This window comes from Physella acuta, unplaced genomic scaffold (genome assembly GCF_028476545.2).
Source record: "Physella acuta isolate Inbredline_101_S28 unplaced genomic scaffold, ASM2847654v3 ptg001480l, whole genome shotgun sequence".
Taxonomy (NCBI): Eukaryota; Metazoa; Mollusca; class Gastropoda; family Physidae; genus Physella; species Physella acuta.
The window spans coordinates 61,595-87,373 of record NW_026732995.1 but is presented as its reverse complement, the minus strand read 5'-3'; the positions used below and the strand labels follow the sequence as shown (position 1 = coordinate 87,373).

The 25,779-nt window shown below is 37.6% G+C and overlaps 1 protein-coding gene across 1 annotated transcript in view; it reads left to right on the top strand.

The window, feature by feature from the left end:
• Nucleotides 1-1,088: 1,088 nt before the first annotated feature.
• LOC131928280 (phospholipid-transporting ATPase ABCA1) overlaps nt 1,089-25,779 on the top strand; it is a gene marked incomplete at its 3' end in the record, with an annotated part of 82,787 nt that continues 58,096 nt past the window's right edge. The window contains exons 1-7 of the mRNA XM_059284269.1: nt 1,089-1,221; nt 8,404-8,490; nt 10,113-10,209; nt 10,816-10,954; nt 16,785-16,918; nt 22,872-22,999; nt 23,260-23,403. Coding sequence (XP_059140252.1) covers nt 8,425-8,490; nt 10,113-10,209; nt 10,816-10,954; nt 16,785-16,918; nt 22,872-22,999; nt 23,260-23,403 — 708 coding nt within the window. The remainder of the gene's footprint in view (nt 1,222-8,403; nt 8,491-10,112; nt 10,210-10,815; nt 10,955-16,784; nt 16,919-22,871; nt 23,000-23,259; nt 23,404-25,779) is intronic.

Here is a 25,779-nt window from a genome sequence, read left to right as displayed (position 1 = left end):
GATTTTCATAAGCCTATAACTTGATTACTGGTTAAGATAGACAAAATTTCACCTATGGAAAAGATCTAATTCTATGTCTACAGTCAAATTTTGAGTATTTCCGAATTCCGGAAGTAGTACTTTAGACTATTTCCGATTTCTCAAAATAACGCATATGAATTTACAAAGTACTATTATTCCGCACACTATTATACACACATTCTTTGCTGTTCACTTGATGCGCAATTTTTTGTTCTACCATATTCTATTCTATTTTTAAAAGTTTAAGTAATTAATTTTTTTTTAAAAAGCATGTTTATATCCCGAGTTGCCTTCCCCCGTTGTCTTATATAAGTATACTCGAGAAAGTTCTATTTAAAAGATAGAAATGCTCTAAACATATCTTGGCACGTAGATCTAGATCTAGATTCACAACAGAATGCGAGAGTTTTTTTTTTACTTTTTCGTATTTACGAAGTATAGAGAAAGTCTTGTAATCGTGCAAAAATAAAGTAAAAAATCGTGATTTTCGCAAATCTCGGCGTTTTACACCTCACTGAGTAAGAAAAACATAGTTTTGCAATCTTGTCCGTATGTCTCTGTGTAGGCTTTGCAGTTCTGTCCGTGTGTGTGTGTGTGTGTGTGTGTGTGTGTGTGTGTGTGTGTGTGTGTGTGTGTGTGAGCTCATTTATTCGTGAATTTTTTTTTTAAATTTAGAGTGACCCTTGTTTTCCATATATATATATATATATATATATATATATATATATATATATATAGGGGCCCAAAAAAAATTCTGCGGGGGGCCTTTTTTTTCTAGTTCCACCACTGATTATGCACATTTTATTAGGCGTTCACTTGGTGTGCAATTATTTTTTTTACGGGATTCTATTCTATTATAAAAAGTTTATGTAATTAAAAATGGATTACAAATATTGTCTATGTCCTGAGTTGCCATCCCTCGTAGTTTTATATTAGAATATTCGAGAAAGTTTAGGGGAGATCACTCCCGGTTTATTTTATTTAGTTTTTTTAAAACAATCATTTCGCACCATCTGTCGCACCGGAAATCATAGAATAAGAAAATATTTGCTTTCCATTCGTTTTCTTTGTACATACAATGTAGAATCCAGATCTAGATCTAGTATTATTCAATATGGAAATAAATTCAGAATACTTTTAAATTAGATACTAGCAAACATTTTAATCGTTCAAGAGAGAATAACCTAATCACCCGATCTGGTATGTTTATAGTTTATAACTTTATTCCATTGATGCTACAAAAAGAGCTCTGCACTGTGAAATAAAATACTTAAATCATTGTTCCTCGATTGACTTAGATCTAGAATCTAATCTAGATCTAGATTTAAATTACTGACAAAAATAGGAGAACAAAAAGTTAGGAATGTAAATAGCACAAGCAGTGGCATGCAGCAGAGGGGGGTCGGGGGGGGGGGGGGAGCCGGACGGGGCCTAGGCCCTGGGCATTCGATGGGGGGTGAATATTTTTTTTTTTTGTAATTGAAAAAAGTTGAGGTATGTTGTGTCATTGTGTCATCATTTTTTATCTGTCTCCACACTGACTGCTGATTGATTGATTTATTTACTAATCTCACCCAAAACAAATTGTAATACTCAATCGTCTATCACTGTATAGCACTTTTATGGGAAAATATGGCTTTAGTATGTATATAGTTATTAATGTTTCTTTAATAAATGCGGTCTTTATATTAAAGTGTGTATCTGATATTTATTTAGTATAGTGTAGGGGCATTTAGAATACTTTTGCCTATTAATTCCTATGCACTGTAGGAGCGTCTTTAAAGTATTATGCCCATATTCGTTATACTACTTTTCAAAGAGATCCGTTGAGTAATTATGTCCATATTTATTTGTATACACTGCAATGGTATCTTTGAAGTAAATATGCCAGAGGCGTAGCGAGGGGGGGGGGCGGGGGGGACAGACATATGTCCCCGGGCGCCGACCTTAGGGGGAGCGCCAAATTGAAAGTTTGAGGGGGGGGGGGTGCAAAAACCAAAAGTTCGAGGGGAGGGGTGCAAACCAAAAGTTCGAGGGGGGGGGGTGCAAATCGAAAGTTTGAGGGGGGGGGGGGGGTGAAAATCGAAAGTTTGTCCCCGGGCGCCGGGAAGGGTCGCTACGCCTCTGAAGAATGCTTGTATTGTTATGTAATATATTTAAAGGGTATCCATAAAGTAATTATACCCATCATAATTTTCAATTTAAAAAACGACACATTTGGGTGAAATTTGGGTAAAAGTTAAGGGCATTTGCAGAGTAATTAAACCTATATTGTTTTTGAGAAATTATAGGAGCATCTTTATTCGTTTTGATGTACTATATCATGGGTCTCCAAACTTTTCTGTCCGAGGGCCGCATTAACTATAAAATTTCAGTTCAGGGGCCAGTTTCTTCCAGGCATGTCTTTGATTTTCTGGGCAAAGTTCCTAAGCCATCACCAAAAAACGTTTTTTCTGTGGACAAAAAGATCTCCGCGGGCCGGATAAGAGGACATCGCGGGCCGCAGTTTGGAGAGCCCTGTACTATATGAATATACTAAAGAATAAGAATGCCCATATTGTTTTTGAGACGCTATAAGGACACGCTCAAGAATATGCATCTACATATTGTTTTTTGATACATTGTAGTGATATCACTTAAAATAATTGTGCCCATATTGTTTTATATGCATTGTAGGGCATGGTAACAGTCGAGCTAATGTTAAAGTATTTGAATGCAAAGTAGAGCTTACATAGAACTGATTTTATAAACAGTAGAGCAGAGCATCTGTAGAGTGAGTCCACGTTGATTTAATGAATTGTGTGAGTTATAACGGCCCTGGTAGCCGTTACTAGATTATTCTGGATAAGTTGGCATGGGAATACGCGGAGCCTAAAGACCAAGGGCCGACCATAGCGTGGGGACCAAGTTCTACCATTGGTGTCTTCAACATGCACAGTAAGGCTGTATCAATTCAGGAAAATAGTATACGAATTTAGTGTTCTAAGTGTTCGAAACCTTTTCCTCCAATTTGGAAAAGTAGTGTTTTTTCTTTTTCTCAAAGCGAATTAATATTATGACGACCATATAATCATATAGATTTCCTTTCATATTAGCTTCATTATCATATCTCTGACAGTATGACCTCGACATTCACCAATCTCTAAGCCATGTTTCTCGAGTGCTGCTGGCAGTCAAGCTAAATAGTTGTGTCTTTAGCGATACAAAATTTCAATGAATTATTCCACAGGTTAAAAGTCACAACGTTAAACATCGACAAAGCGCACATGCAGAGATCGCTGTTCTCTATGACTAGTATCGATATTTTCTCAATGCATCGAGTTTTTTTTTTAAGTTTTTTTTTTTACCAAGATGAGTATCTAATGTCTTCCTATCGCAGTTCAGGTGGGTGATAACTCACTCACATCAACCGTGGCCTCAGTTGTAACAAACAACAGTGGAACATTTGACCTTTAGTTTTTTTTTCAATTTAATTCAACAAAGAATATTTTACCCCTTTGTGACTGCAGCCCGGCCCGGTAGGGCTATGTAAAACTGGAAACTCTTTTTAGGGCATGGCATATAGCCCTTCCCCCCTTCCGGTATGTCCCCAAACTTTCTCCCCTCCCCGAAATTCTACCCATTTTTACATTTGTTGAGTCAGTCATTCCTTTGGATTTATCTGTATGAAGTGTTTTCAAGAGTTTAGCTAAGTCAATTTTTAAAATGTTTTTTTTATTTGTATTCTGTTTAGAAACATAAGTATGGTGTTGTAATTTATCTTCAATTGTACAGCTATTAACGCTTTTAACACCGTATGATATATATATATATATATATATATATATATATATATATATATATATATATATATATATATATATATATATATATATATATATATATATATATATATATATATACTACACCTTTCATCCGATCGCCAAAAAATCTTTGGGATGTTGTTGAGAATACTCCTGGGGAGATACCTGTGAAAAAATATTTTTTGAATTCGCAGGGGTGGTGCCCCAGCAGTGGGCGATTCGATTCTTATCCATATACGGTATATAAATTGCAGTTTGACACCGTTCATCCTATTGCCATGAAACTTTAGGAAGTTGATTAGAACACTACAGGACAGGGAAGGGCTCTGCAAAAAATTATGTTTTAATTTCGCAAGGGCAGCGCCCCGGGAGGGTGTGATTTTTCTTTATATACGGTATATAAAAAATAAAAAGTCGAATGCGGTTCGACACCGTTCATTCGATCGCCATGAAACTAGGGTTTTGAAGAGGATACTTCCGAGACGTTGTCGGTGAAATTTTTTTTTCTTAAGGGCGGTTCACGAGAGGGTGCGATTTCCGTCAATACACGGTTTGCCACCCCGAGTTCGATAGCGGCTATGTTAGCACTTTGACATCCGTTAATCGGGCGTCCTGCATAGCGGATAAGTGGCACTACTAAATTCAGCAGTAAAAATGCAATGGGCTCAGCCACCGGCGCCCCGACGATTGTGTGCCCAGAAGCGCCGCCCCGGGCCTCCCTATGAGGGCTATGTCCCTACGATCGTTTAAAACAAAAAGGCTACAATTATGGGCAACAATTATAGTTGACTATATTGAATCAGGTGCATGCTCCGGCGCCCCTGCAAGGTGCGATTTGGCGCCCTGGGCTTTCCTGTGAGCGCAATTATGCCTACGTTCGTTCTAAACAATTTGATAGACAATGGATAAGATGGGGCATTATAGTCGCTCACTAAATTGTATCAGGCGCGTCCGCCGGCAAAACGGCAGGGTGCGATTTGGTGCCCTGAACTATCCTGTGAGCACTATGGCACCTACAATAGTTTTAAGAAGCACCCTACTTTATTCGCAAGGCGGCAGCCGACATTAAATTATTAAACCGAGCCAGGTGCCTTACGCGGCGCCCCTACGGAAGTGTAATCGAGGGCTTACGAGATCGCCCCTCCACGTCCTCGAAGCTTAGGCGGTGAGTGATTAACTGTGATATTACAGTCAGTGATCAACGTACACTCAAGGCTTTTATATAGCACGCTCGCTGGATGGTATGCTGTGCGGTAGTGTAGGTAAACCCGTGCCCAGATAAATATGATATAAGCGTAGGCGTTGTTTACATTTAAATAGCTCAGTTTTAGAAAACAAGGTAATGCGACCAAGAATATATAACTGGTAAAGCAATGACGAAACCCTCCTAATATATTTCGTCAGAATTTATTTGTCTTTTATGCATTACTACACCTTTCATTCGATCACCATGAAACTTTAGAATGTTGTTGAGAATACTCCAAGGAAAACAAAATTTTGCACGGATTGTGCACCGGCAGGGTGCAATTTGACGCCCCGGGTTATCCCGTGAGCACTATGACGCCAACGTTCGTTTTAAACTGTGCGATAGAGTATGGACAAGATGGGGCATAATAGTCGTTCACTAAATTTAATGAGGCGCGTTCGCCGGACCCTCTGCAAGGAGAAAATAGGCCCCCAGGCTCACCCGTGAGCACTACGTTCGTTTTAAGGAGCAACCTAAAATATTGATACGGGGGCACACGACATTCGATGATCAAACCAAGCCAGGGACCGAAAGCGGCGACCCGCTGTAGTGTAGCCTGGGGCTCCCGAGAGCGCCCCTCTATGTCCCTAGCACCTGGACGGTCGATGACGTGTGCTCTACCTCACTGTTACGGAGAGTGATTAACGTACACTCGAGGCTTTCATACACCGAGCTCTAGGGGCGTGGTAGGATGTAATGTAGGTAAAACCAGTGCCCCGACAAATATTATCCAAGAAATAGAGCTCAAGCATATTTAAATCTCAGTTTTAGGAAACAAAATCACACGTCTAAGAACATAAGATTGGTAACAGCGGCTGCTCCCCCTCTGGTCATTTTCAGCAAAGTGGAGCCTTTTTGGAAACTTTTTAAACTCAAAATTTTAAACAATGATTTTTGTTGATTAAAAATTATTTTTGGTCGGCACATCTATGTAAGATTTCTTTTCATGCAGCAATTAAGCAGAATTGTACTATTCTAGTAGCGTCTCCGTTTACAACACGTATTAACAGCTGTATCAAGTTTGTCATTCTAAAAATAACCATTACGATGCATTGCAATTTTTAAAAAAACTCTACGGTAGTACCACTTGGCAAGAGGGTTGTTAAGTTTAAGGCAACTGTATAATGTATTCGCTTAAGAATAATTGATCCAGAAAATATTATACATAAATCTTCACACAAAATTACTTTATATATACAGTTTTAATCGTGTAATTAATAAAAAAAATTACAATACAGACACATACAACTGATGTGGCACCTCTATTTAAATTTACTTATGGGCAAACTGCGTAGTGATGGGGACATTTTGACAAGGTCAACAACGTCATCACGATGAAGTAGTAGTATTATGACAGGGCGATAGTGATTACGATTACAAATTATATGAAACAGTTACAACCCCCTCCCCCCATGGACCCCTCTGTAAAAAAAATAGTGTCATAATACCACTGCTACTTATTTAAATCTATTTTTGAATCAGTATATATGTGTAATTGAATATGTATGTTTAGAACAGTCATCTAAAAACTGACGCTATATTCACTCTGTTCACCACACACACTCACACACACCTCACCACCACAATTGTGTAGAGCGACATTAATGTCACACCTAGGTATACACTGGGTTGGATAATTGACCTAAAGTGACCGGACAGTGGTGAATGAAGTTGAACCCCCCCCCTCCCAACCCACCCCGAACTGATCTGTTAAGTACATTTGGGAAAACGCGTAACGATGTACCAAAGTACCATGCCGCCAGAATCACAGCTTTTGAATCAGCTAAAACTCTGTGAATATGTGAATATTGTATTTTAAATTACCAGTAATATATATATATATATATATATATATATATATATATATATATATATATTACAAGTATATAGAACGTGTAAAAAATTCGGCGCCTTTTTTTTTGCTCATTTCTTGCTCATTTCGCTCCCCCTATAACGAAAACCTGGATACGCCTCTGATTGCAGCCCTTTCATCCCCCCCCCACCTTAATCCGCTATTGTATACAGTTGTATTTTGATAAGTAACTATAAATAAGCATCGTTACTATTGTGTCGGATGAGGGGTGTAGGGGCTGATATTTAGGTTCCTCTAAATTTTCTCTTACAAAACATAGTAAATTTCACTTTATAGTGTAATTATTTTTACTTAAAAAGAATGTTTTAATGTTTGAATCCAAGCTAGTTTCATTTTTGTTTTTAAATACGTACACAACTTTAGTTATAAACATCAGCTGTCATCACCTCCTACCCAGACACTGTTTACATAAAGCCAAGATTCCCAACAATGACGTAGCTCGGACAACCGTTCTCTTATTTTAAAGTTTAAAAAACACAGACAGTGGCCGAATTCTGACAAATGAGTTCGCACTCGGGCCGACCCCTATTTAGAAACAGACAGCTATTGTAAATTATTTCGTCAGATCGGGGTAGATTGCGTCGTGAGGTGGTAGGCTTAACTAACAATGTAAAAAAAATATACAAAATTTAATGTTAGGCCTAGGGTCTACACTCTGAATTAGCTCTTACTCACAAGCTTTCAGACAAACAGCAATGTAGCAATCCATGAAAAATGCCCGATTTTCTTTGCTACCAGCTAGTCAGCTACACTATTGCGATAAGGCATGGAACCATGCTTTGTATTTTTATTATTAAAAGTGAAGTTTCGTACAGTCAAATTTTTATTTACATGGTATCTAGATCTAATTATTTTGGATTAAAACTCCCTACACGCATTATTTGAGATATTAGTTAATATTAGGGCTCGAAAATGAGCACTATGGCGGCGTCTACATTGGTTTTAAGAGGGTAGGCTCCAGAAAAAAACAACTTCTTAATTAATACGTTTTATTTATTTATTTGTGTTTTTCTAAGTTAGGGTACTTAAAAGAAAATATTTGCAAGTATCAGGGACATTTGGTATGGTGAAAAATCATTAAAACAATGCAAAATTTAACGGAATTTCACAATTAAATTTTTTATAAAATATGAAAAAAATATTTTTTGCGGTTTTTCTGTTAAAAAAACTAGCATGCGACATTCGATGATTAAACCGAAACATGGGCCTCTAACACCGTGGTGTGTTCTACCTCACTGTTACGGAGGGTGATTAACGTATACTCTGGGAAGTCTAGGCGGTAGTTTGAACAAGCTCACGATCCCCACCATACACTATGAATACAATGAGCATCAATAACCGTTCATTAAATAGAATTAGGCGCGTCCTCTGGCACCCCAGCAGCATAAAAGTTGGCGCCCAAGTCTCGCCCGTCAGCTCTAACAAGACCTAACAAGAAAATATTTAATATATTTTTTCAGAGATATTTTTAAAAAGGACCAATGAGTGTTTTGCTACAACTTAGACTTCTTCTGTGGAAAAATTTGATTCTCCGAAAACGTCAACCTGTAAGTTTTTACATACTATTATTTAAAGCAGAAAAGGAAACTCGCAAAAAATAAAAAAATAAAATAACAACAACAACAACAACAAAACAGCTAAGCCCGCGTTTTCGCTAACTACTAATTTCTTAACCCCCCCCCCCCCCTCCCACCTCCTCCAATCTCAGTCGTCATCACAATTTATTGAAAAAATCCAGTCCAACCCATTTTTGCAGAGGCGTAGCGAAACATTCCGACATTCGGGACGAACTTACGAAGAGGCGGTGGGTATGGGAAACGCTCAGAAAGACAGTTAATATTACCACTAAGGGGGGCGGGGGTGCGGACCGCACCGGGTGACACCATTTAGGGGGGGTGACACCAAGACAAAAAAAATTTGCAATATATATAGAATAAATGTGTTTTTTTGCCAGTTCAATGGATGGTTAGAGTTAAAAAGTATTTTACATACGATCCCGACAAGGAGTGGGAGAAGGGGATGATATGACGTAAACATGCAAACTATATAGAAAACAATGCTACACCCAGCTGTATTAACAACCTACTATGGGGGGGGGGGTAGACACCAACTACAAAATTTACAGAGAAAAAAAAGAGGGTGGGGTGACACCATGAGGTGCCGCACCGGGTGACACCCGACCTAGCGACGCTACTGCCACTAAGCAGGCGCTGGTGTGAAATTTACGAGGAAAGAGGAAAGTGGGTAGACCAAAAAGTCAAATAGGAACTCATTCCAAAGAGAGACGGGAAGATGAATTCTCAGGGCTTGAGCTTTAAAATAAATATCTTGTTATTTGACGGAGTGTCGTATTGGTATTCTCACAAAGCCGAAAGAAAAAAAAAGCAAATCAGAAGTTTAATTACTATAATTAGTGGTTCGAAAAAGGTGCAAATTAATTTGGTCCATTTTTGGTCGATTTCTGCGGTACAATTTACTAATTTAGAGTAAAAAGAATGTATTAGGTAATTTTACATATAGAAAAACTGGTTATATTTTTATTAATTAAGTTAGAATTTCGACCAAGAGTATCGTCTCCCACTCCGCCCGCTTCTACCGTATGCTGATTGAGAGGAACTTTTAACTATTAAGGACTAGCCGCATTATATTTTTTCACCACTGGCTGGTGGAGTATTCTAATAATTGTTAAGCTGGAATAGAATTGGAATGGTGTAAATCCTTTCGATTTACATGGGCGATTTCTTTCCCCCACCCCCACCCCCATCTAGGCAAAAGCAGGTAAGAGATTTTTACCAACCACTGAGTCTTAATGGTATTTCCTTTAGTGTTACATAATCAAGGTAGAAAACAGTAAATCAGTGTATAAAACCTAGCATCTGCTTATTTTTCTAAACTTTGACTGTGTACACTGCACTATTAAAGCTTAAAATTAAAAAAAATATTCTACCGCTAAGAGTGCCTGAGCGGTCGCCCCACACCACCCCTATCTACGCCACTGCATTTGTGTGACATTATTTATGGATCACCCCTCTATGAATTTTTTTTGTCTTTAAGTTTTTAATTAAGTGCTCGACAGCTGCTACTATATTGAAATGTTTGTAATTACTGAATTTCTTCTCTTTTACTCATATTAAAGATCTAAATATGATGTATTTTTCCCGTTCACCAGCTTCGTGTCATTGTAGAAATCATTTGGCCTCTTGCACTCTTCTTGATATTAATAACCGTCCGGTTTAGACCCGGGATTAGGGAGAATATTGGAGAATGTAAGTCTAATTCATAAGTTAAGCCCAGGATCAGTGAAAATGAGAGAGAATGTAAGTCTGTTTCATAGCTTGAGACTTGGAATCAGGGAGAATATTGGAAATTGTAACTGTAAGTGTATTATACGTTAGACCTGGAATGAGGGAGAATTTTTAAGAATGTAATTCATACGCATACGGTTGAAAAGAAATAGTTCATTTTGTTATTGCCTTTATACACACTACAGACAGCAATCTATTGGCTCATAACATCACTCAGCACTGAAAAATCTTACTGCTAAAAATAATTCATTGCGTTTTTTTACAAAAATAACCCATCTAACCAGAGTTTCTCCCCCCCCCCCCCCCCCGAACAAAATATAATTGACATAGAAAATATATGTTTTTACTAGTGTCCGCCCCCCAGTGTTACTTATGCCTCCCCCCCCCCTCCCGGAAGTTTCAGTGCCCACTACCTCAGAAAAAAATGTCTGAAAGAAATCCTTGAGGTGGGGACGTGAATGTCAGTAGAGTGCAGGATATATGGAAGTGGTTTAGGTAAAACCAGTTTTACCGAGACAATTTCAAGAATGTTTTTAATATTGCTTTGTGAATTCTATTTGACATCAGGTCACTACACTGCACGAGCCATGCCATCAGCTGGAATTTTCCCATTTCTCTCAACTTATGTATGTAATTTTAATAACGATTGTTACCACAATGCTGGTGAAGCAGATACTCAAAATAAAGCTCAGTTAAATGGATCTACGTGAGTGAATAATTTCAAACTCATTTTTACTTTTAAAAGAAAAACCAGTTTTCGAAAGAATTTTAGTTATTTTTCATTTTTAAATAAAATAATCAGGGTAAAATTCCTAATCTTAAAAATAAAGCGGTAGTGATCTCCCATAAACTTTCTGGTATATTCTTGGTTTTCAGATAAATGCGCAATCGAAAAACTGCGCAAACAGAAAATCGCGCAAATACAAACTTATTATACTAATATAATTAAATGTTGTCATAGTTTGGAGAAATATTTTTATTATGCTACAGTTTCCATGTAGTTACTCTTTGTTAATTTCTTTAATTGCTCGATTTAAGGAAACGCAAAATGCCCTTACGCACTTTTTTTGTGCGCAGTTTTCCGTTGCACCTCTTTCCGTTCACCCTGTTCTTATATAACAGAAAGGGATGGTACTTCTAGTTCGATCAAGTAGGGGGGGGGGGGAGACATAAGTTTGTCCCCGGGCGCCGGGAAGGGTCGCTGCCTTACAGTAGGACGCTAAGGACATTACTTTTGAAAAGTCTGCATTTGGTCTTGGAGGAGATTTTCTTCGATCGCCATGGTTTTTTGCATGGTTGCGAAGGCTTGTTTGGCTTTAAAAATGCCTGTTTTAATTTCAGTGAAGTAGTCATAGTTGACAATGGTTCCTAAATATGTGAAATCTACTTGTGTGTTGTTCTATTTCAATAGGTTCTTGACTAGATGCATTTTGCTTCAAAACTTTGGTTTTGTTAGTGTTTAGTTTGAGCCCAACTTCAATGGTCAAACTGCACCTGAATCTGATTACATGTGTACTAATTCATGGAACAGTCAAACTACAACAGGGGCGGCCTCCGGTGCGGTCGGGTAACCCGGAACTTTCCGGCTCCCATATAAGCACAGTAAAAAAAAAAAGTAAAGTTTCCCTTTCAAACCTTACGGTCTATGGGGCAAGTGAAGTAGAGTTCACTTGTTTCTGTGACCTCGGCATATGAAGAGATAGTGTGGTCAGCACTATGCCCAGCCGCCTTTACTATCCCTAACATGAGTTAGGTACCCATCAGAGTTGGGTGGACTCAGGGACGGTCTACTAACGAACCCGGATTCGAAATCCAGACTAACGGGTTAGCAGTCCAGCTCTCTACCGCTAGACCACTCCGTCCCACCATATAAGCACAGCTACGCCCGTATTTGTTTTAAAAATAAACCTCGGCCCATATGGCCGAGTCAGTTATCGAAATCCGTGCAAAAAATCGGACATATGTTCAGAGACTAAGTAACTTGAAATTTCACCACAAAAACTACTATGTTTATAGCAAGAGAAATTGCCTCCTGGTTAGCCTTGACCCCTTTAAAAGAATTTCACAAAAGCAACACGTTTTTGTGGTACGCTAAGCTGTGGTCTACAACCTCATGAAAATATCAGGGGTCTATAACCTCACAAAATATCAGGGGTTTTAAACCACACAAATATCAGGGGTCTACAACCTCATGAAAATATCAGGGCTCTATAACCTCACAAAATATCAGGGGTCTATAACCACACAAAATATCAGGGGTCTATAACCTCACAAAATATCAGGGGTCTACAACCTCATGAAAATATCAGGGGTCTATAACTTCAAAAATATCAGGGGTCTATAACCTCACAAAATATAAGGGATCTATAACCTCACAAAATATCAGGGGTCTATAACCTCAAAAATATCAGGGGTCTATAACCTCACAAAATTTCAGGGGTCTATAACCTCACAAAATATCAGGGGTCTATAAACACACAAAATATCAGGGGTCTATAACCTCACAAAATATCAGGGGTCTATAGCCATACATAATATCAGGGCTCTATAACCTCACAAAATATCAGGGGTCTATAACCTAATAAAATATCAGGGGTCTATAACCTAAAAAAATATCAGGCGTCTATAACCTCACAAAATATCAGGGGTCTATAACCTCACAAAATATCAGGGGTCTATAACCTCACAAAATATCAGGGGTCTATAACCACACAAAATATCAGGGGTCTATAACCTCACAAAATATCAGGGGTCTATAACCTCACAAAATATCAGGGGTCTATAACCTCACAAAATATCAGGGGTCTATAACCTCACAAAATATCAGGGGTCTATAACCTCACAAATTATCAGGGGTTTATAACCTCACAAAATATCAGGGGTCTATAGCCTCACAAAATATCAGGGGTCTATAACCACACAAAATATCAGGGGTCTATAACCACACAAAATATCAGGGGTCTATAGCCACACAAAATATCAGGGGTCTATAACCTCACAAAATATCAGGGGTCTATAACCTCACAAAATATCAGGGGTCTATAACCTCACAAAATATCAGGGGTCTATAACCTCACAAAATATCAGGGCTCTATAACCTCACAAAATATCAGGGGTCTATAACCTCACAAAATATCAGGGGTCTATAACCTCACAAAATATCAGGGCTCTATAACCACACAAAATATCAGGAGCCTATAACCACACAAAATATCAGGAGCCTATAACCACACAAAATATCAGGGGTCTATAACCTCACAAAATATAAGGGGTCTATAATCTCACAAAATGTCAGGGGTCTATAACCTCACAAAATATCAGGGGTCTACAACCTCATAAAAATATCAGGGGTCTATAACCTCACAAAATATCAGGGGTCTATAACCACACAAAATATCAGGGATCTATAACCTCACAAAATATCAGGGGTCTATAACCTCACAAAATATAAGGGATCTATAACCTCACAAAATATCAGGGGTCTATAACCTCACAAAATATCAGGGGTCTATAACCTCACAAAATATCAGGGGTCTATAATCTCATGAAAATATCAGGGGTCTATAACCTCACAAAATATCAGGGCTCTATAACCTCACAAAATATAAGGGATCTATAACCTCACAAAATATCAGGGGTCTATAACCTCACAAAATATCAGGGGTCTATAACCTCACAAAATATCAGGGGTCTATAACCTCACAAAATATAAGGGATCTATAACCTCACAAAATATAAGGGATCTATAACCTCACAAAATATCAGGGGTCTATAACCTCACAAAATATTAGGGGTCTATAACATCACAAAATATCAGGGGTCTATAACCTCACAAAATATCCGGGGTCTATAACCTCACAAAATATCAGGGGTCTATAACCTCACAAAATATCAGGGGTCTATAACCTCACAAAATATAAGGGATCTATAACCTCACAAAATATAAGAGATCTATAACCTCACAAAATATCAGGGGTCTATAACCTCACAAAATATCAGGGCTCTATAACCACACAAAATATCAGGGGTCTATAACCTCACAAAATATCAGGGGTCTATAAACACACAAAATATCAGGGGTTTTAAACCACACAAATATCAGGGGTCTATAACCATACATAATATCAGGGCTCTATAACCTCACAAAATATCAGGGGTTTTAAACCACACAAATATCATCGGTCTATAACCATACATAATATCAGGGCTCTATAACCTAAAAAAATTTCAGGGGTCTATAACCTCACAAAATATCAGGGGTTTTAAACCACACAAATATCAGGGGTCTACAACCTCATGAAAATGTCAGGGCTCTATAGCCTCACAAAATATCAGGGGTCTATAACCACACAAAATTTCAGGGGTCTATAACCACACAAAATATCAGGGGTCTACAACCTCATGAAAATATCAGGGGTCTATAACTTCAAAAATATCAGGGGTCTATAACCTCACAAAATATAAGGGATCTATAACCTCACAAAATATCAGGGGTCTATAACCTCAAAAATATCAGGGGTCTATAACCTCACAAAATATCAGGGGTCTATAACCTCACAAAATATCAGGGGTCTATAACCTCACAAAATATCAGGGGTCTATAACCATACATAATATCAGGGGTCTACAACCTCATGAAAATATCAGGGGTCTATAACTTCAAAAATATCAGGGGTCTATAACCTCACAAAATATAAGGGATCTATAACCTCATAAAATATCAGGGGTCTATAACCTCAAAAATATCAGGGGTCTATAACCTCACAAAATATCAGGGGTCTATAACCTCACAAAATATCAGGGGTCTATAACCTCACAAAATATCAGGGCTCTATAACCATACATAATATCAGGGCTCTATAACCTCACAAAATATCAGGGGTCTATAACCTCACAAAATATCAGGGGTCTATAACCTCACAAAATATCAGGGGTCTATAACCTCACAAAATATCAGGGGTCTATAACCTCACAAAATATCAGGGGTCTATAACCTCACAAAATATCAGGGGTCTATAACCACACAAAATATCAGGGGTCTATAACCTCACAAAATATCAGGGGTCTATAACCTCACAAAATATCAGGGGTCTATAACCTCACAAAATATCAGGGGTCTATAACCTCACAAAATATCAGGGGTCTATAACCTCACAAAATATCAGGGGTCTATAACCTCACAAATTATCAGGGGTTTATAACCTCACAAAATATCAGGGGTCTATAGCCTCACAAAATATCAGGGGTCTATAACCACACAAAATATCAGGGGTCTATAACCACACAAAATATCAGGGGTCTATAACCTCACAAAATATCAGGGGTCTATAACCACACAAAATATCAGGGGTCTATAACCTCACAAAATATCAGGGGTCTATAACCTCACAAAATATCAGGGCTCTATAACCTCACAAAATATCAGGGCTCTATAACCTCACAAAATATCAGGGGTCTATAACCTCACAAAATATCAGGGGTCTATAACCTCACAAAATATCAGGGCTCTATAACCTCACAAAATATCAGGGGTCTATAACCTCGCAAATTATCAGGGGTCTATAACCACACAAAATATCAGGGGTCTATAACCACACAAAATATCAGGGGTCTATAACCTCACAAAATATCAGGGGTCTATAACCTCGCAAATTATCAGGGGTCTATAACCACACAAAATATCAGGGGTCTATAGCCTCACAAAATATCAAGATGTGTCGGTGTTAAGATTTTGTTTTTAATATAATAGAGGCTGATTGACAATTTTCCTATATCGCCGAGTAAATTACCGAGGTCCATGCACAAAATTAGTTAGATGTACAGAGCATAAAAACTTATTGAATTTTCACCTCCGTTTTATAAAAAAATTAGTAATTTTTTTCATAATGTAATACTGCATCTGGTAAGCTTTGACCCCTTTAACGATTTTCCCCAGAGCAACACGTTTTTGGGGGTACCCCTGGGCATTGGTCTACAGCCTCACAAAATATCAGGGGGTGTTGAGGTTAAGAATGTTTTTCTATATACAGATACAGGCTTATGTTATTTAAGGAGGTATTCATTCACGGAGTTTGACAGACAATATTCCCAAATGGTCGAGTGAATTACCGATGTCCATGCAAAAAGATAGATAGATATACGTAGCATAAGTAGGCTTACCTTAAAAACTTTTTGAAAAGTCGCTTATTTTTTTCATAAACATTACAATGTCAGTATTTACGACCGTCCGGGGTTTTACTGAAGGGAACACGTTTTTTTTTTTTTTTTTTTTTACCCCGGGGGTCATTCTATGAACTCAGAAATTATCAGGGGGTTCGGCTTGGCGATTTATTTTTGGTATATAGCTCGTATAAAGTGCTCGTCAGTCACGGTCAGATTTCACTGGTTGTTTACTTTTTGGCTGATCTGTGGTGGAAACGTGAAATAATTAACATTTAGTATACGTTATTTTACATATTCACTACCAAAATGAACTAATTTTCTTATCGTAATAGCATGCTTGATACTGATTGTACAAGTATCTAATTTTAAATTAGTTTCAAGAAAGTACTTGATGTTCTCCACGCCATAAATACCGTCAGCAGTCTGGATGCATTATCAAATCTTCAAGAGAATCTACAGCTTTTGACTGAACTACAAAATGTTTCTCTGGACCAAGTCCCTGAAATAGGTAATCTGCCAAATAACAAGAAGCCTGTCCCGAGATAGGTAATCTGCAAAACAACAAGAGTCTCTAAAATGGTATATCTGCTAAATAACAACAACCAAGTTCTTGAAATAGAAAACAATAGAAACAACAACAAACTTGATTGACTTATCACTTCTTTAACTAAAATGACACGTTTCTCAATAAGGTTTGATTAGTGTGAAAGAATAAGTAAATATAGTTTATGCTTTAGCAGTTTTTAAAAAACTTTGTAACGAATGAAGTTTAAACACTGTGCTTCATTTTCTTGTTATGTGTTGTGGTGGAGGTGGTGGGGGCGGGGACTGGGAAGTGAGGCTAAATCTCTGGTATAAATGCACACAATGTATCCCTCAGTTACACAGTTTACCGCCCCCCCCCCCGAACGAAATGAAATTTATATAATTTATATAGAAAATGTATACTTTTAACAGTGTCCGCCCCCCCCCCCCCCGAAGAAAGTCTACCGCCCCCCCCCCCCGAAAATTTCAAGTGCCCCCCCCCCCCCCCCCGGAGAAAAAAGTCTGGAAGAAACACTGGGGTTTACACTACGATGTTGCACTCTAACCATTCCTGAGTTTATCACCGAGTTCTAACCTATGATGCGACGACATCAACGCGTACAAATGACTTGACAGGGTCACATTGGTTCATTCCATTATTATTGCACCATATAGACGACGACCTTAACCACCCATACGAAGACTTGACAACACGACCTCATCCTAACACAAGACACAAAAATGCTTTAACCTTCTTCCCAGCAACAAAGATCCTACACTAATTCGTCACATTTTTTTTTACCGCGTAACAGTCACTATCTTATATTTATACAAAATCCTTTCACAACACATAATTTCATACACTAAAAAAACACACACACACGCACTCACTCACTAACTCACTAACTCACGCACACACACTCACATACACAAACACTCTCACACACACTCTCTCACACACACACACACTCACTCACAAACACTCACTCACTCATGCACACACTCACCTGTCCGCAGTTGTAACATTTGGTAGAGCAGCTTAAAGAAAACTAGGAGCCAGTCGGCGGTTAAATAAAAACAGGTAAAAATAGTCCGTTGCATAACTGCTGGATACATGGTCTGCAGTTATAACAATCACTATCAGAATAAAAATTTTTTTTTCAAAAGAGCACTTTGAACCAGGCTAATTTTAAGGGGATGAGTAACAAATATTTAAATGTAACACTGCCTAGTAGGGATTTTATTTGATAGTCACCCAACAAGGTCATGTGCCTTGAAATGCCGATTAGGTACATAATTGCAACGACATTGACGTATAGCCCTTCATTAGACCTACACTCAACGCGTTACAGAACAAGTCTGTGTGTCAACACTGTAATGTTTTTTCTATATACTTTCACGTTGAAGAAACTGACGATTGAAGATGATGTCTTCAATCTTTATTAAGCTATTCGAACAGTACAATATCTTTTCTCAACGGGAATTGCATGTGTAGCTAAGTACACTATAGCGCCGACACGTGTGCTGCATCAAAATGACCAATGTCAAACTAGCCTTGACAAATCGACCACGTCAAAAGGACCAGCGACAATTGGACCCCGTCAATTAGGCTTCCCGACATTATGACTCCCATCAAAGAGGCTACCGACATTTTAGCTCCAGACAAAAGGGCCACTGTCAGTACGGTTTCGGAATGGCCTCATTGAATGACACCTGCCAGTGGGACACCTAATACCCTTTAGCGTTAGCTCAGACAACACCCTTAAATAGAACAAGGTATGCAGCTTTTGATCGAAATGCCTTTTTAAATATTATTTTATCTACTACAAGAGACGTAAGTTTTAAATTTAAGGGGCATCTAGCTATGACTGCCGTCAGTGTTTCTTTCAGACTTTTTCCGCGGGGGGGGGGGGGCACTTGAAATTTTCGCGGGTGGGGGGGGGGGGGGGGGCGGACACTGTTAAAACTATATATTTTCTATATAAATTCCATTTCGTCTGAGGAGGCGGTAGACCTTCGTTTACCTTGCTCACATCATGTATATCATACATTTAAACTTCTGTGTTCGCTTTGAAGCAATAGATCTTCAAGGTTGTAAATAAAACATTATCAATATTTTAAAATTGGTGGCATATAACTGTTAAGAGCACGATTTGTTTATGAATTACTGTTGGTTCTTGAAAAAGTTTTTGACTCAGACATAAAAAAAGGTTATAGTGGTAGTGGAGGTAGGAACTGCGTTTGGTTGGTGGGTTGGACACAATGTGAACGTCTGTGCCAATAGTGGTCATACCATTCAATTGTCTGGAGCCAATATGTCGATAGTCATTTTGTCGGGCGCTAATATATCCCAAGTCCATTTGTCGGTAGCAATTATTATGTCGTGAGCCCGTTTGTCGTGAGCCCATATATCGGTAGTCTTTCTTCGGGGGGAGGGGGGGGGGGGGGAGGGGGGGTGTCCACCTGGAAGAAACTCTGGAGTCAATGGCCTCAATGGCGCATAATCAGTTAACACGTATACTTAATTGTGTTGGAGGCAGAGGCGTAGCGATCCTTCCCGGCGCCCGGGGCGAACTTTCAGTTTGGCGCCCCCATATATATATATATATATATATATATATATATATATATATATATATATATATATATATATATATATATATATATATATATATATATATATATATATATATATATATATATATATATATAAATGCTTGTGTTTTTGTGTGTGCGACAGTCTGGAAAAAAAATTAACAATTACGCTGATTGTCGTTCCCTAAAACTTCACTAGACGTCAATGAATTCCCCTTAAGATGCCGAAACGAACAAAAAGTAAAAAATCAAAAGGGCTTAGAACAGTGGGCTACATCGAACCCGAGAGGTTCGGTAATTCAGTCTCAGGGCTTCCGCGGAGGTCAAGACACACACCTGACTCATAAGATTCACGATCGCATTCTGGCATTGTGGACGATACAACTATTAAGGAGGGTTCGGTGATTGCGCATATGAAACTGGTTGGGTTCGGTACTCCAAATAGTTAGGAACCACTGCTTTAGAGTGTATTTTGTAGAAGGTGCAAGCCTTATTTGGTCTACTTTTGGTCGTGTCTTCGATAATAGTAAGCCAATATTGCAATTTTGAATTATCAGTTAGGTTGAACAAAGTAATAATCAGTACAATATACTAATTTTCTTCTCTCTTTAAATGTTGGCAAAGAGTGTCGCTTCCGTTCCACCCGCTCCGACAGTCTGCTAACTCTTTTTTACTTTCTCGTATATACGTAGTATAGAGAAAGTATTGTAATCGTGCAAAAAAAAAAAATCGAGATTTTTACAAATCTCGACGTTTTACACCTCACTGATACGGAAAAACATAATTTTGCAATCTTGTCCGTATGTCTGTGTGTCTGTGTGTCTGTGTGTCTGTGTGTCCGTGTGTAAACACGATAACTTGAGTATCGTTACAGCTAGGTTGATGAAATTTCATATATAAGTATTATATCAAAATCGTAGATCCGTATCAACGTTTGAGCGATTTCCGACAACCGGAAGTGGTACTTTTTCTACTTTGAATTTTTCAAAAGCCTATAACTTGAGTACTATTTCAGATAGATAAATGAAATTTCACATGTAAGTAAAAGATCTAATTCTCTACCTTCTGTTAAATTTTGAGTAATTTCCGTTGATCGGAAGTAGTAATTTACGCTACTTCCGATTTCTCAAAAAACTAATGTAAATTTTTTAAATACTAATAATATTGCGCACTATTATGCGCTTTTTTATTTGGCGTTCACTTGGTGTGCAATTAATTTGTCTACAAGATTTTATTCTATTTTTAAAAGTTTAAGTATTTAAAATGGATTAAAAATCGTGTCTATAGCCCGAGTTCCCATCCCCTGTTACTTTATATAAGAATATTCGAGAAAGTTTAGGGGAGATCACTCCCGGTTTATTATGTTACACAATCGTAAAATACGCTTTAGTTCCATGGGTTTCTTTTCTGAGTGATATCGGCTATTTATTCCTTAATCCGATGTGAATTTTTCCGATTTTAGTCTTCGAAAAAGCGCCCCCCCCCCTAGGAAAGCTGGAAAGCGGTTTTTCCGGTCACTATTTCTTAAGGATATACGTTTTACAGTTACACAATCAAGGTAGAGAACAGTTAAATCAGTATGCAAAGGCTCTCAGCCGTTAAATTTCTTTACTTTGACTGTATAATTCAAAACTGCAGCTTAAAATGAGCTTTTAATTTTTTTCTACCCCTTTTGGCGCCCCCCCCTAGGGTCGGCGCCCGGGGCGGCCGCCCTCCCCGCCCTCCCCTAGCTACGCCTCTGGTTGGAGGGGATCCCTTCTAACACTAGAATTAAGAACGAAGAAGAAGAAGGAAGCCTATATGTCGCGAGTCAATATAAAGGAGAACATTTGACGGGAGCCAATGTCGGGGCCCTTTTGACTGGGTCGCTTTAACGGGGGCCGATTTGTCGAGGTCGTTTTAACGGAACCTTTTTGACGGTGCGCCTGGCTGCATAAAATTTTGGCTACGGCCGTCGATTTTCTCTTTCCTACGCTAATCCGGCGGTTTATATAACACAGCCGTGAGCGTTTTTCGGATGACGGCGCGAATTCTAGCGCTTACCTTTGAAAATTTCCCCTGGTTTTGTGCTAAACTACCACAAGTAATTCTAGATTAAAACTTCCACGATCTCAAATAATCCTATCGTCATAGGCCTACAAGCTACAGGCTATTCCCTATAGTCTATACAATGATATACTGATATAAATTACATTAAACATCAATAAGTGGTTCTTAAACTGTTACTAAGCAATTCTAATTTAAGATCTAGCTTGGCCTAAAAATTCTGCAAATTTTTATGTAAACTAAAAAGAATTTAAGATACGATTTTTTAAATTGTTATCCTACAAAGCACAATTGACTAATTCTTAATTAACTCATTACAACATCATGGATTGCATTGCTGGACACCTAAAATCGCGTTAAAAGCTTGCATTAGACTGAGCGACCTAGATCTAGATCTATTCCCACGTTTTCTTTAACTTGCTTTCGCGTCTGTTTTTCCAATCAAATCTTGCGATCGAAATTTCGGGCACTTCCCAGTTAGCTAGCGCGCTGAAATTTTCAGGGAAGCTTTGTTTCCGATGACAATAGAATATTCAATTGTTATTATTACTAAATTGATCCATGGAAACATTTTATTGATCATTTTAGACCGCTATATATTTGAACAAAAACAAACGTGTGGAAAAAGGGACATAACCCAGTAATTGTAATTTGATGAAAACAAGGTTCGGTACTCTCCCTCTTTTGGCTTACTGAGTTTTTGGTCACGCTGTGTTTGTGTACAAACAACCGGAACAACTGGTGGCCAGTATGGGGGAGACGATATGGTCGAGTGGTTGGGCACACGATTGCTAACCCACTCGACACGGGTTCAAGGCACGTGTTTTTTACGAATTGTCTTCGTTTACCCAAAAAAAAGTGAATGCGAAAAGATAAAATCGATAACAAGATTTTAATGCAAACAAACAGACAAAGACTAAAAAGTAGAAAATAATTATCATTAAAAAAGTTTTTTTTTTTCACCACTTATAGTAGAGTGATCGCTTGCATTATTGTGATGTATCATTTATTTTCTACTTTTTAGTTCAATCAGAAAACGTGGGTTTTTAAAAACTTTTTTAATGATATTTGTAAAGTAATCCTACCCTGATACACCGGATGTCACATGACAAGAGAAAAATTACCAGTCATTTCGCTCACAAAAGCAAAAAAATTAGAAACTGCTGACACACAGGCGCGCAATCCAGTTAGAACACGTCAAAAGATTATGTCCCTTATTTGTAACAAAGTGTGATACATTAAATTTTATTTGTATGTTTAGACTCAGTTTACCAAATGTTGTTTCTAATTAACAGAATCCCTTAAGTTAGCCGATTTGATATCACACAGACAAGAGTTATTAGATACTTCTTCTAAGCAAGGCATAAATATGAAACCAGGAACTATTGATTCTTTTTTAAATGCTACATTAAATATGGAAAAGGTGAGATCACTATATCTGAACTAAAAGCTTCTACTTCTAAGTATATATATATATATATATATATATATATATATATATATATATATATATATATATATATATATATATATATATATATATATATATATATATATATATATATATATATATATATATATATATATATATATATATGAATACACATGCTCAAAAATAAATAACATGCAGTTTACACATACAATTATATTACTTACACATGACATATTTTTTTAAATTTATAGATGATGCCTATATTGACAGACCTCAACAGTACTAATTCGAATTCCATGTTGAGTTCTTTAATACCCTTTAGCGAACATAAAGGCCGCAGATCTAGTAATCAGCCATTACCTGGCTCAGTGCAAAAACGTATTTGTGATGATGAGGTAATTTATATAGAAGAAAATAGTTTTCTAAGAATTTTCTTAAAATCATACAGCTTTTAAAAATAGTAATTATAGTCTACTACAGGGGTCTCCAAACTTTTCAGCCCGAGGGCCGCATTAACTATATAACATCAGTTCGGGAGCCAGAGTTACTTCGAGGAATTTCTTCGAGTTTGCGAATCTCCCCCCCCCCCCCCCACCCCCAAAGAAAGTCTACACCCCACCCCCCCCCCCAACGAAGTAAATTTATATAGAAATATATACACATTTCTGAAAAAAAACACTGTCGGGGGCCGGCAACACATTCGAGGTCCAACTTTGTTCTCAAATTGTTGTTTACGTATTTCATTCTTAAAAACGTTCCGAAATTTGAAAGGTACTTTGATGCAAAAGTTTTAATATTAGGAAAGTCTTTCTTTGGCAAAAACATTAAAAAAACCTTATAAAAACCCACCCGCCCTTCTTTAAACTTGTCTTTAAGGAGGTCATTTGCTTGCAATTCAATGACCTCCAGCTGCAGTTCATCTGGGAAACTGGCCACATTTGTTTCAAATGGGTTTTGAAACCATCTCACTTCTTCTGCCTTTGAATCCTAGTCAGAAAACCGCCACTGAAACTGCATCTGGAGGTCCTTGATGATTTCACAAGCAAATGACTCAGCTGTTGCTTTAGCCATGAAGACCTTGCACTGCTGAAAGTGCGTCAAGTTGTTGGCCTGTACTTGTTCCAAAATCAAGACCAATTTGGATATGAAGGCCTTTATGTTGGTGTATAGAACAGAAACTAGATTTTACTTTCATTGTAGTTTTAGGTTCAGAAAATTTAAATGACTAGTTATGACTAGTTATGCAGCAAAGGTCAATTTCCATACCCACTCTTTATCAGACATTAATGGGTGTGGCTTGCCTTTACTTTCCTTGCTTAATTTAAATACTCTGCTCAGAAATTTCCAACAATTTAGCCATCTTACTCTTGTATAATAAGGTAAATTCTGCGTTTCTGTGTTTGTATCTTTCAACATGTCTCTGAACTATCTATGTGGAATTTATTAAATTCACCATCTTCACCACAGGATTCAGTACACTGCTAATGTTCATATATTTAGCAAACAAAGTTTGTTGGTGAATAATACAGTGCAGGAACACTGGTTGTAGAATATTTTTCTCATTCGCTTGTCCAACTTAGGCTGCGGTTACACTATACGTCGGCAGACCGAATTTTTTCATCTGACGTCAGGTGTTGTCCAATCTGCCGAAGAGGGGTGCGCCCCAGCGGTTACACTGTAGCCCGTCAGAACGTATGTCTGACCACCGGCAGGCATTGTTTTCAATACAAAAAATCGACGAACAAATGCAGATTCATTTTTTGGAAGAAAACAATGATGCTTCCAAGATTATATTGCTTAATGAAAAGGAAAGAGAAAATCAAATAGGAAATGCATTTCTCCAAAGAAACGCTTGGCTTTGACATTGAGGCAAGTGTCTTTGTACAGTTAATTCTTATTAAATAAGATATTTTGTTACAGTAAGTAGAGTAAGGCCGATTCTAAATACCATTAATTATTACAATTGTGTGTTCTATGTAATCTATACATTTAAAACAAGTAAAATCTAAACTATAAATGTGGTTGCAATACCTCAGTAGTGGGGAGTAGATCTAATCTATAAGGTCTTTATTCTATGTTCTGGCCTGCTTTTAGTGCTAAATTAAAATAATTTCATTTACAGATAGGCCCCTCACTATAACTGGATTGGCCTAATAAAATCGAATTCTCCATTCACCTATCACCACAATTATCTATGAGACATGTGATATTATGTGGAGATGCCTCACTAAAAAGCATGTACCATTACCAACAGCAGCAATGTGCCAAGGCCTTTGAAGACTGAAGACACCATCTGAAGTATTATGAAACATGTTGAATTTGATATTTAATTGAAATAAACTTCTTTTTGTTATGTTTGTTTTATTTATTTTATTCATAGATAATAATATAATCATTGGACAAATCACCTGATCAATAATTCCTACTAGTTAGGCCTACTTGACACTTTGACTTAGTCCTCTTTGCTCCTTATAGAACATAGGGCCTCCACCATTTCCACCAGTTAGGCCTACTAGTTAGACTTAATTTTCTAACTCAATGTCAGTTACATGTTAGATTGTTACAAACTAAGATGGTATTGGTTTTTGATCATTTAAAAAGCAGAATTCATTCTTTTAACTTATGAAGCAAATCTGTAAAACATGTTTAAATAGCATGTTTAACAGAAATACATCTCATAAGACACAGGCCTCATTGAATTATTATTTTAACTACTGGTATAGGCAAAACTCCATTACAATTTAGGCCTGCATTTGAATACCTCTCAAAAA